Source organism: Emydura macquarii, unplaced genomic scaffold, assembly GCF_026122565.2.
Source record: "Emydura macquarii macquarii isolate MOO-44397 ecotype Brisbane River unplaced genomic scaffold, CSIRO-AGI_Emac_v2 contig_2531, whole genome shotgun sequence".
NCBI classification, from domain to species: domain Eukaryota; kingdom Metazoa; phylum Chordata; order Testudines; family Chelidae; genus Emydura; species Emydura macquarii.
This window is the reverse complement of record NW_027132668.1, coordinates 8,063,073-8,076,497: the sequence shown is the minus strand read 5'-3', so window position 1 is coordinate 8,076,497 and position 13,425 is coordinate 8,063,073. Positions and strand designations below refer to the sequence as shown.

The 13,425-nt window shown below is 37.6% G+C and overlaps 1 protein-coding gene across 2 annotated transcripts in view; it reads left to right on the top strand.

Annotated features, from left to right (window-relative positions):
* Positions 1–8,542, top strand: part of ATP11A (ATPase phospholipid transporting 11A) — a 231,571-nt gene extending 223,029 nt beyond the window's left edge. Inside the window, exons 29-30 of one of the 2 annotated variants that reach the window (XM_067563679.1) lie at positions 1,208–1,312; positions 4,268–4,366. In XM_067563679.1, the coding sequence (XP_067419780.1) occupies positions 1,208–1,297 (90 nt within the window). In that variant the 3' untranslated portion in view covers positions 1,298–1,312; positions 4,268–4,366. Of the gene's footprint in view, positions 1–1,207; positions 1,313–4,267 lie in introns of both variants that reach the window. The other variant, XM_067563678.1, reaches the window with a different exon arrangement.
* Positions 8,543–13,425: the final 4,883 nt, after the last annotated feature.

Sequence of the window (13,425 nt, the reverse complement as noted above, 5' to 3'; positions counted from 1 at the left end):
TATTCTTTCTTCCCTCTAACAGAAGAGACATCTAATATTCAGCTACACTGATCTGAAAAATGTAAAAGCACTTCAAATTATCTTCTTTCCACTTTTTATTGGCTCTGTAACTGACCATTATTCCAGTAATTGAAAATATTTATGTAACTCAAAGATGTTAAGCATTTTGTCTGTGAGCAGTGAATACTTTCTATGTTTTTTGACTCATTAAAAAAAATAACCTTCTCTTCTTTTTTGGCTGGGTGACAGGTATTTTCTGTTCACTCTTTTGATTCAGTTCCAATGACAGGTCATTCACCTTGTTATGAAATCTTTGCCCTTTGCTGTTTCTAGAGAAGCCAAAAATGGTACTTTGCTTTAGAAAGGAACAAAATGAGGACTCTACATACTTCCACTTTCCAATGAGTAAGGCCCTGTTGAACTAGTGTTTTTAGGAAACAGGTGACCAATAAACTATTATCAATGGCAAGTCTTTGGCTTCTTCCCATTTGAAAAAAAGAGGACAGGATTCTGCTGTCAAAGAATTTGAATCCCATGACAGCCACTGACCCTTTCCCCAAGTTGGAATGAATAGTCTTTGAGGAGACGTCCTGTAGCACCAACCCTCATCAGTTTTCAAGTGCAGCTGCCTTCCTTCTTTCAGTACAGAATTTTTCTGCAAAGTAGTCAAGGGGACCATTTGCTCCTTAATTTTGGTGCCTGAGCAGTTTGATCTGATAGCTCATAAATAAGCATTCTACCAGCATAGCTACTAACCTTGTTCCAGAGTATTTTTGACATTATTGTAGGCATTGTGCTCTCACATCATTTGATCATATCATACAGAAATCTCTTGTTAATACACAGTACTTTTTCTACTGTAATGAAGTAATCAAGAGTTTGGAAGAACATACAGCCATTAGTAATTAGTTATGGTACAATGTGTAAGTATCTCTGAGAGAGTGATTAGTATTCTAGCAAGGGAGTTCAAAATGGGATTACAGCCAGTCTGAGTGAGCAATGTGGCTCAAGGAATTAAACCCAGGATTAGGAATATAGGTTTAAAACAAAATGTAACTTTAAAAAATAAAACAATTTTGGAAAATTGGTTGCTTTATATGACCTTGATACAATATATAGATGTTTTTATTCTTTACATCTTGAGAAATTCACTCACATTTCCCTCATGTATCAGCAGTAGTCTCAGTGTTTTTCCTCATCCTTACAGAAGAGTATGAAATATAAAACAACGCTAAATGCACTGGCGAACAGCGATGGGCCACTTCTTGAAGGAACTCTATCAGCTTCCGAGGCATAATTAGATCAATGCTAGGTAACAGTATTGCACATGTTGCCAATTTGGAGTCATTTCTATTGGTGTGCTGTGCTATTTAAAACTAAAACCATTTCCTCCAGAGTTTTTGCTGTGCTTTACCAATTTTGATATAAAATCATTATCATTTTTTTGGAGATCCAAGTTTTTGTATGATATATGTCATATCAGGTAAGGTCTTTTTGTCTCAGACACATAACAGGGCAAGGCCTTCATCCTGCAAAGCAATCTGCCTGCATGGGATCCGTACACTCACAAGGGTCCCACTGAAGAGGATTGGGTTTAAGAGATGATGTATTGTATGACACAGCCAGAGAAATTTATACTTATCCATTAGCATTTATTTGTCATAGCCCAGGTTCTTCTCAAACACATTTATAGACCAAATGCAGACAAAGCAAGATGTTGGACATACACAGTCTTAAGATACTGTATTAAAGAAAACTCCAACATGGAGTGCTGTGTATTATGCCTCTTGTGTAATATATATTCCTGGATGAAAAACTGCATTAAAATGGCATTAAGATTGAAAATACATAGCAGTAATTTAAGGTAAACAAAAATCACAAAGATTTTGTAATTATTTCCAAAACAGGCATTATAAACCTCCAAAATTTGGAGTTTAACGTTAAACTTAAAAGAAATTAAAACATGTTAAGGTACAGAAATGCATAGTTAAAACACTGAAAGAATCTTAATTCTGCCCTTTAGTGACACCATGCGATAACTATGCAGTTAAGATTAAAGCATTATTCTAGTGTTTGGGGTCCCTGATTAGATTAAACTGCTTTTCAATTTTTTTCCTCATAACATCACTACGGAAGTCACCCTGGGGAACCTGTGAAGGGGTCAGGAAGGGTGAGTGGAAACATAGAGGATGCAGCGGTGTTCAGTGGGCTTCCAGGATAGTTGTAGAGGAGCCAGAAAAGTACCTGGAGCTTGGGGAAGTGGGAGACAATGTTATGTATGAGAAGGATATTGTTGGGGAGACCAGGGCTATGTATCAAGCTGCGACCTGGAGTGGGGACAAAATTCCTGTATGCCAGGGCAACAGTACTTTCCCTTGGTATTGCTGCTTCAGTTCCTCTGCTATTGCGAGGCATGCTGAGAAAACATCATGGGGTGATGAGCTCTTAAAGCACAGAGGCATTGGGACTCACCATCTGGGTCTCCAGTATCTCCAATCTCATTAATGCTAGCTGCCTTTTCGAAACAAACTCCCACCTGGACCCATGTTCCCACTTTACCTCTTCCCATGGTCACCTCACTGTTTCCTGACACCAGAAAGCAATAGTAAGAGTAACCAAGGGGAGGTCAAAGTGACAATTTGTGAAGGAGGGTGGTGGGATTTGGGGGAGTCAAGGGGAAGCGTGCAGGGAAGTGAGCTCGGGAAGGTGGGCAGCTGTGTTTTTAGATATCGTTACCCTGCAGAGCTAAAAACAGGAGCTTTATTCCATGGTTGGGGAGATTCCCAGCTTTTCAATGTGGATATACACAACTTGTTGCTAGCCCTGTGCAATCCCAAAATAGCAGACCTTGAGATCATGACATTTTATGTATAGATGAAACACATCATTTTTAGAGGTATTATGGGTGACCCTGGCTTTGCGGGTTGAGGGATATGATCACTACACTTTTGAAAAATCCTTTAAAAACATTCAGCAAGATGCAAGGTATACTTACCTGGTTTTTTTTTTCCTTTTTCTTCATTAATGTCTGTCTTTTTGGTCTACATATGTATTTGAAAAGATGGGTTGTATTAAATACTCCTCTGCTGAATAATTCCCTGTTTTTTCTCACTATTTGTCTTCAAAGAGTAATTATACTGTTGAGTTAAAAAGAGAACCTTATTGGTGCTCTTGACCACATACAAGAAGTATTTGAAGATTGTGATTGTTATGAAAGAAATAATGTCTTGGGCAGCTTTTATAAACAGAAATGGGGTGAAATGACTAACATTGAGTTTGATGTGTTTTATCTCCTTTTGCCATTTTTTGTTTTGAACAGAGGAGGTAGGGTTGGGTAGAATTTATTCATGGTTTATTCGTTACTCAGGAGAAGGTGACTGATAGCATTGGCTTGAATAATACTTACAGTGTATTTTCTTCTCTATCACATACCTTCCCTAATCCATAAATGTTAATTATGTGTGCATTTGGAGAAGAGAATAGACCACTGTTTTGGGAAAGCACTGTACAAATTTCCCCTCAATCAGTGCACATGTACCGCCGTCTTGTCATGCAATACTGCTATTATTGTAGTCCTGACTGTTTCCTAGGTAGATATTGCCCATTGTGCTAGATTGTGGAGTGATTTTTTTGTTGTGTAGATAAATGTTAATGGAAAATTAGACTAAGATAGTATTGTGATGTGTTTGATATAAATTGCCTATATAGATCCATATGTAACTTAAGCAAGATCTGAATTTAGTTCTGCAGAAGTAAAGAGCTAGTGCATTTTAACCCCACTGTGCATTCTTATCTATTAACATAAAGTAGTTGAGGAGAATTCTCTCTCTTTGGAAATGCTGGACAAAACATCTGAAATTATTCTGGCCACTTAAAATTCCTGCTACACTGATGAAAGGTCAAGGATAAAAAAGATATTGAAAACAATATAGCAAAATATAATGTAAACCTGGTAATAATCCTCAAATTGAAAATGATCCTTCTAATCCCTACTCTGTTCTTTAATGAGCACATTATCCACTTTAGAGAGCCAGCTATTCTTCAAACATAATCTCTGAGTCTAATGTAAAATTAATCCTATAGAAAATGCCTGATTGCTCATCACTGGGCAATTGTCCCTTTGCTTGAAACAAACAAGCCAGACAGTGGTGCTCTAGGGAGCAATATGTGTATGCCAAAGGCATAACACTTCTATTAAATGACTTTTTAAAGAATATTTAGCTATTTATTGTCCACTTACTGTATTATTTTTTTGTTTTCTTGACAGACTATGTCAAGGCATTGTCGGGATCACATTTCAGAATTCACACCTCTTGCCTCTCTGAAAAACCCAAGATATACGAGCAATGACTGCAGCAATTCCCCAGCCAGGTTTAATTCTCATTCTAAAAAAAAGATGTTTACGCACTGGAGAGGCAATGATTATTCAATACTTCCATCTATCTTTGGCTATTCAACTAATCGTTGCAATTCCAGTGCAGGCTATGGCTACCGTGGGTCAGGTTTGGAAACATCTGTATGAGAGATCACCAATTCAAGCCTTTAAGAACTGTATTTTCTTTTTCTTTTTTGCAAAAACAGGAAATGTGACAGAACTGTACTAAAATACACTTGGCTTTTCCTGTCTGAAGTAATGTTCAGACAAATAGGATCAAGAGCTAGAAGTATGAATCTTTCCAGGCTTGTTGGTCTCTTTTTGTGTTTTGAACTGCTGCAGCAATGAACAATTGGCACACCGTGGTACTGAGACTGATAGCACTAGAAATTCTCTTCCTGCTGTGTCAAGACTTTTCTGCGTTTGTTGTCGTTAGTAATTTTCTGAATTACTTGAAGTGTATAGTTTAAGTCAATGACCTACATTTTGAGATCAACAGTTTCAATTTTCAGCCAGAAGCAATGACCTCAGATATCTCCAGTGAAAGTCACTTAAAGTATATTTAACAAGTGCTGTTTCTGATTCTCCTCTGTTCTTTTTTCTTTCTTTGCTCTTTCTGTAGAACAAACAGGTGTTTCCTCTGTGCAAATCTGCTTTCAAGAAACTCTCTCTAATATTAACTTCCTAGTAAGTGGCCAAATCAGGGCTATGTATGATTAAGTTAGTGTCCCCTGTAGAAAGGTAGACAACATAAATTTTGCTTAGACATAGGTACATACCATATGGAGTCAAGCTGGCTGTCAAACAGGTAAAACAATCAATATTGACATTTACTCAATTACTGAATTTAAGAATTTAGCCTAAAATGTCTGTGAAATTCACAAGAATAAATTAACCAATGTTCCTATCACCTAGCTACCTCTCTGGAAAAATGTATGTGCATGATTCTCAAGTATACATATTAATAAGTATTGGTGGGTTAAGCTTTTTCCTGTCAATACTAGGAAATAGTTGTTCCTAACCTGCCTTTTATGCTACCCAAATAGGATTTTTTAAAATATCTTTTTTTTGTTGTTGTTGTTCTTTGATTCTTATTTTGACTTAATGGCTAATGGATCCACTATGTGTATCATATTATGAAGAAGCTAGTATGCATTTGTTAGTCTTCTGAGACATAACCACTAGATGGCATGTCCATTACTGTGGGTTCGAACATATTTCTGGTAGAAATGAGTATGACGGCAAGCTGTATGATATATAAAGCATTACAGCCAGCTTGTGCTTCCAATTTCTCCACAGCATTAATTTTAACTTGCACTATTTTTACTTAGATATGTACTTGCTTGTTTTTTGTCCAGTGTTTTATTTGGGGTATAAAAATGCCTGGAGGTTTAATCTAACATGATCCATTTTAATGTACCCATCGTTAACAGATAAATAAGCATTTCTATTAATGCTTCTGGCAGGCCATTAGTTAAATGTTTCTTTCTGTACAGAAACTAATTATTTGGGATCAGAACTGCTGTCTTTATTAGAAAACTTGACCAAGGCATTATTTGCAGTCTTTTTAATGCTGTAAGTATGGGTGGGGGGAGAGAGAAGGGGAGGATTTTGTTTTTGTGTACAATAACTTAGAAGTACATGTTTTTATTAGTAAAAGTAAAATTAGTTCACTAAGAAATGTTTCACACAATCATTTCCAATGAATTTGTAAGAACCAGTGACCTACTGTTTAGAAACGCTGGGGAAAACAGCTAGAATTTTTAAAAGTGAATTGTGAAAACTTTATACCAAAGATTAGAGAGAAGAAGAAAAAAGTCTGACAACCTCATCCATTGCCCTATAGAATGGTATTAGGGCATCTTTACCATTTAATATGTAGCAGTTTTCAGTTTCAAACAATGCCATCATATTGGTCACATATTATAATATTAATAAATATATTTATATTTGCCACTGCGTACTTGAATGTCAGTCAGTTAGAACTGTCCCCTACATAAAACACTGGTGTATATATTTTTTTAAAAACCTTATATGGGTATAAGTTTTATACCATTAGTAGTGACAAATTTCCTGTGTGCAGTTAACGAATTATTTGTAATGTATTTTTTAGAAATCTTAAAATTGCCTTTGCACTGAAATATTTTTCATACTGTAGCTATTTATATATCTGTTTTACGCATACATTTGTTAACGCACCATTTCTATTTTTTTTAAGTATCTCTTTTAAAGGCTTTTTTTTAATACTTATGAGTTTTGGCCACTTAAATTTTAGCTTACAGTGGGATTGTGGCTGGATGTTAGAATGCTGATGAATGTTTAAATTAGAAATATAGGTCTCTTGCTCTATCAGTCTCACCCAAACCACTGATGATTTGATGCTATGTATGATAGTAGTGATTAGTGTGATAAATTTTCTGCTTACATATTATGACTCTACCTTTTTTATTCTGTAAAGCCTCATCCTTTTTTATTTTTTTTCTCATTTCCATCCTTCAGCCTTAAATAAGAAGACTCTTGCTTGATGTTTTTGAAAATGCTGTATTCCTGCTCTGTCTACTAACAAAACAGCTTACTACAACCTTCTTACAGCCTAACTCTTACCTAGAAATCGTTCACAGAGATTTTACACAGGCTGAAACACTTAAATAAGTGTGTGGGGAGTTGTTTAAAGGACAAAATAGTTTTATTTAAACAAGTCATTTTGGAGAGGTAGAGGGATATTTGCATTTAAATAGATATTTCTGCTTTGACTTAGTTAAATAAGTATACTATATTTGTCTGCAAAAATATGCCATCTCAATGAAAAAGGCGTATATTCTCAAAATTAATTTACACTTGATACATCTTTGCTTCGGTCCCTTGTTATTATTACCAACCTAGTCCACTGCAGCAGGTGTTAAACTCAGAGTTTCATTGTAAATGGATCAGATAGTACACATGTGTAAATGTAAGTTGCATCTAAATAATGTTAGAAGGTTGTATTATTAATGGGACAAGTACATTTGATGGACTTTTGTATGATGAAAGAAATTTAAGGAAGGAGAAAAGAACAATAATCTATATAACTTCCTCACTTGCCTTGTTTAAATTGTTGCAGCTTTAACAGCAAAATATCTCCATAACTGCTTTTATAAATATACTGGAATTGCTAGGCACCAACCAAATGTTTGTGAAGACTTAGAAAGTATTTCAAGCTTCTTTGCTACTGAAGTTCATGTATTCCTGCAGTGGCTAGTAGCAAAATACTGGAATCACTTTCATTAAATGGTGTACAGTAATTAATATTGTTTGAACCACTTAATATAAAAGCATACAGTTTACTTTCTTGCTTGCATTAGCCTGTTTATCTTGATCCCACTGGTTTCAAATGTAAAAAGAAACAAGTTTAATTGAGCAACTACCCTATTTTAGAAAGCCAGTGGGATCATTTTGATCATGCTACTGTCTCTATTAACAAAGCTTTAATGGAAATTCAGCTAAGTATTATGAAAGTATACATGATTCTACTTTGCAGAATAATCTAAAAATCAGTTTATGTAACTTTAATTTTTTTCTGTATGAAAATATACAGAGTTTAAAATGTGGTGTTTCTGACTTAAGTTATATTGTATGCATACATTGTCACTTAAAATGTCCTCATTATATAATGTACAGTAGAATCTGTGAAAGTGCTGTTGAGAATTGGGGGAGTTACCAGTGCATTAAACATTAAAGATGTCTGTAGTCATCAGTACCAAATACTGGCACTTATTTTTAATTGTACAATGATAAATGCACCTACCTGAAAATAAATCACCCTTCAAATCTAATTCGATTAGATTAGTTTAGATTGTCCTATAATACGTCATTCACCTGATTTAAACAGTCAAAATGGGAATAAATAATCATACATTACTGTAAAGTTTATTTTCAATGCTATTTTTAACTTTCATTTCTATAGATACCCAAACATAACTTGTTTACTTATATTCATTCATATTTTGGACCTTTCTGTAGATTATATAAGCAGGAGACATGAATCTGTTTGCAATAAAATAAAAATTAAAGACTGGTTTAGCTTGTTGATAAAGAATAAAAATCATGTAAGGGTGAATATGAAATGATTTCTTACTAACCTGTAATAAACTGTAAGTAGATGATAGAAAATTAAAGTAGTGTTTAAATCGGTTACTGATGTGTTTGTATTCACATTTTATTTTAGTCATCTGATTGTGTCACCTTCAGTGAACTGTGTTCATCATGACCAAGACTTTTTTTCTTTTGCAGTCGTTAGAGAAAGGTGTTATATTTTCAGCATGTGTATGTAGGCCAGAAGAGGAGCAGAGGGGGCTCAGGTTTGAACATACACTCATTCACACTGGGTTGGTTTTATTGAAGAGGTTCTGGGTTAATGCAAATTGGCACCAGTTCGGCAAAGCTTTGGTTCCTTCCATGCAGTTTTACAACCAGCAAACTTTAAAAAAAAAAAAAAAAACTACAAACCACATAGTGTACCATCTATTTTTCCCTAGAATTCCTTGCCCTGGAAAACCCCAGCTTTCTTCCCCTTCAGTAAAACTTCTTTTTAAGGTATTGTCCAATAGGCTCTGCTGTACTTAATTAGCTCTCAGATGATAGTGCCTCCCTGAGCTGTCTCTGAACTATGGCTGGGAATTAATCCCTGAATTCCTGGGTCATTGGCTGGCTTGTGTCAAGGATTCCTCTGAAAGATACTACTAGGGCAGAGAGCAGCAGAGATTTGACCATCAAAAAATCATTATGCACCATCACAGTGTAAATGAGATAATACATCTGTAGACTGCTAGTGTTAAAATAGGTGTATTAAAAAGGTACTTGGTCATGACTTCAAAATAGCTCATTAGAAGTTTGAAAGACACAGTGATTAATGAGCCCATAGCAGAATACACTTTTCCCATTATTTTTTTTAAAATGTTGTTTGACTTTGTTTTGAACAGCCCTACAGTCAAAATGGCTGGGGTTGAAATTTGGAATGGAAATAGGCCTCACTGAAAAGATACGTTTTTGAGTGTTCTGCAGAAATTTCTGAAGTTCTGTAAATTGCATACTGAGCATATACTGTAGATATCTTCGCTAAGTTTGTAAAAGTGCAGAAAAAATGAAAAGTTCACTAAACGGTTGTGGCTAAGTTAGTTATAGAATGAAATGTGTCATGAAACATTGCTTTGAATCAGCAGGAATACCTATAACTGGGATTGTGTAAATTGCGCAAAATCTTCTTGTAAGGCATACAGAAGCTAAGGAATTCATGGAGAATGAAGCTTTTTTAAAACCTTTTTGAATTAAAACAAAAATAGGAAGTTCCATGCCAAAACTGTTAATAGAATATTAGGTTGAATTATGAATTATGATCAAAGCAGGGGTACAACAAAAGGGAAGGCTGGGGGCCCAGCTTCCCTCCCCCTCCCTTGGACATAGACCAAATTGTAGTGTTTATACCTTCGTTGATAGTCAACTAATTGATCTGCTAAACTTCATAAACCCCAATGTTCCCATTCAAATAGTTTGTTGAGCTCTTCAGGTACCATAGCTTTGGATTCCCCCCCCCCCCCCCCCCCCCCCCCCCCCCCCTCCCAATTAGGGGAAGTTGGAAATTGAAATACAAAAAGTTAAGATTTTCTTTGTAGTGTTACTTTGGCTGACTTGTTTTTATAGGCAGATAGTTCTTACATATGTATCTTAATATACTGTTTATATTTTAAAATCCCGAATTACAGAATGCAGAATATGACAAGGGTAACATTACTATGAGAACTTTGTCTTTCATTTCCACATTTGAGTATATAAATTCATAAATACTTGAGTCCCAGATAAAAAATGTGTAGAGATAGAATTAGGGTTGATGGCACATGTTCATATTTTAAGATACATCATTGTAGAGTATTTTAATTATCACATTACAAAGTATTAGAAACCATGGAAATTCAGAGTTAAGGTTAAAGTTGAAAGAAATTAGAATTTATTAAGATACAGACAGGTATGGCATGCTTAGTTAAGCTACATGTGGTTTTCCTGTCCCATGAACATTTTTGAGATTTCAAAATTTGTCATTCTGCATTGGGATCCTTGGGATAGTCTGAGATGGATCTCTTTCTATCTCTGATGAGAAATTCCATCTTGGACCCGAGAAGCTGCCACCAATATTTCCTATGAAAAGTTTCAACACATCAGCATTTTCTGCCATCCGTGTACCAAATTACTTGGCTATAACCTGCATTTGTTTCTGTCAGACATTTGAAATACATTTTATTGCTTTGGTATTGTTCTGAAGATTTGGGATGATAGGGTATATCCACTGAGAGTTTCAGTTGTTCCATAGGAAGAGGGAAGAGATCATCACACTGTGTAAATGAAGGCGCTTCCACTGTTGCACAACAATACTCTGGAATAGATACATTTTGTGCTTCCCTGGAGTATGTTTAACATAAACCTCGAGGAACTACTCCTCCAGGTATCACAAGTTGTAACAAACAGCAGCAAATAGGAATGCTGGGGGAGATCCTAGATGTTTGGAAAAAGACAAATATAGTGCCCATCTTCAAAAAAGGGAAGATGGAGGATCAGGGGAACTACAGACCAGTCAGCCTCACCTCAGTCCCCAGAAAAATCATAGAGCAGGTCCTCAAGGAATCCATTTTGAGGCACTTGGAAGAGACGAAGGTGATCAGGAACAGTCAGCATGGATTCACCAAGGGCAGGTCATGCCTGATCAACCTGATTGCCTTCTATGATGACTGACTGATTCTGTGGATGTGGGGAAAGCGGTGGACATGATACCTCTTGACTTTGGCAAGCTTTTGATACGGTCTCCCACAGTATTCTTGCCAGCAAGTTAAAGAAGTCTGGGTTGGATGAATGGACTATAAGGTGAATAAAAAGCTAGCTAGATCATCGGGCTCATTGGGTAGTGATGAACGGCTCGATGTCTAGTTGGCAGCCAGTAACAAGCAGAGTGTCACAGAGGTCAGTTCTGGGGCCGGTTTTGTTCAACATCTTCAGTGATCTGGAGGATGGGGTGGATTGCACCCTCAGCAAGTTTGCAGATGACAGTAAGCTGGGGGGATTGGTAGGGTAGGATAGGATACAGAGTGACCTAGACAAATTGGAGTATTGGGCCAAAAGACCCTGATGAGTTTCAACAAGGATAAATGCAGAGTCCTGCACTTAAGATGAAAGAATTCCATGCATTATTACATGGGGCCTGGGGACCAAATGGCTAGGCAGCAGCTGTGCAGAAAAGGACCTGGGCATTACAGCGGACAAGAAGCTGGATATGAGTCAACAGTGTGCCCTTATTGCCAAGAAGGCTAAAGACAGATTGGGCTGCATTAGTGGAGTATTGCCAGCAGATTGAAGGAAGTGATTCTTCCCCTCTATTTGTTATTGGTGAGGCCACATTTGGAGTATTGTGTCTAGTTTTGGGCCCCCCACTACAGGAAAGATTGGACAAATTGGAGAGAGTCCAGAGGAGAGGAGAGCAAAAATGATTAGGGAGCTGGAGCACATGACTTATGAGAAAAGGCTGAGGAAACTGGGATTGTTTAGTCTGCAGAAGAGAAGAGTAAGGGGGAATTTGATAGTGGCCTTCAACTACCTGAAGGGGGATTCCAGGGAGAATGGAACTAGGATGTTCTCAGTGGTGGCAGATGGCAGAACAAGGAGCAATGGTCTCAAGTTGCAGTGGGGGAGGTCTAGGTTGGATATTAGTAAAAGTTTTTCACTAGAAGGGTGGTGAAGCACTGGAATGGGTTACCTAGGGAGGTGGTGGAATCTCCATCCTTAATGGTTTTTAAGGTGCAGCTTGACAAAGCCCTGGTTGGGATGGTTTAGTTAGGGTTGGTCCTGCTTTGAGCAGGGGGTTGGACTAGATGACCTCCTGAGGTCCCTTTCAACCCTAATCTTGTGCCCAAGCCAAGAGCTGTATGAAATTATAGCCCAATCCTTCAAAATGTTGTTTGTTGTTCTTAGAGTGCTGGTCCTTCTGTGTATTCTATACATGGGTACACAAGTGCTTCATGCACCTGAGACTGGACATTTGTAGCAAGTAGTGTCTGTTGGTCTATACATCTGCAGCTGCTCCCTGAACCCAGGGCATAAACACTGCAACATACTGACACCTCTCCAGGTCCTTCCTACTGCACCATGATCTGAGTCAGAATTCTCTGAGTCCATTATGATCTTCCTCTACCTTTAATACCTGCAATTTGTAAGTAGTGTGTATGTTTTTATGCTTGGATAGCTAGTTCTCCCTGCATCAGGGTGCTTCTCCCCCTGGAGAAAGACTCTGCCAAGAGTCCCCTGGTTTAAAAACTGTATCTCCTGCTCCCATTCCTTCTCCAGCAGCAATAAACACCACTTCTGCTTTGGAGAGGCTCACAGTGCCACCAAATGCAGCATCTGCCGCTCTTTCGTGCCTCAAATTCTGAGGGACAAGAGCTCTGTCTGCAGAAGCACCTCATGGAGGGAGCCATGAGACCTCAGTCGGATCCTGGCCAGAGAGACTACCCTGTACAGTGGTATCAGACTGCGAGTGGCACCTCTCTGAGCACAAGCTCTGGAATAGAGGCCAAAACAGTTAAGCTTCAGAAACCCTCTTAAGAGAGATGGGGAGATGAGCCATAAGGACAGATCCCAGTACAGATCTGTCTGGTGTTTTTTTTTTTTTTAAATCCTTCCTCGTTTTGGTCCAAATCAGGTGAATCCTTCCACGTAGGTCCTAAGGAATTAGGTCTGCATAATCCTTCTGTCCAAGAAGGTAAGGTGCGAAGAAAGAAGGATCCCATGGTTCTGGCTCTATCCCACAGGCCAAAAGATCAGCACCTTTGGGTCCCCTCCGGGAGCTCCATGTTGGACCCATGTTCAACAGTTCTGGCACACTCCAGCTAGGATCCTCTGAGTACTGGACTATCAGATGCATCAAGATTAGTCAGTCCCCATCTCTGGGATCCCACACACTCCAGGAATAACTGAAACCTTTATCTTGTTGGAAGATATTTTCACTCTGTCTTATCACAATTCCCTCCTCTATC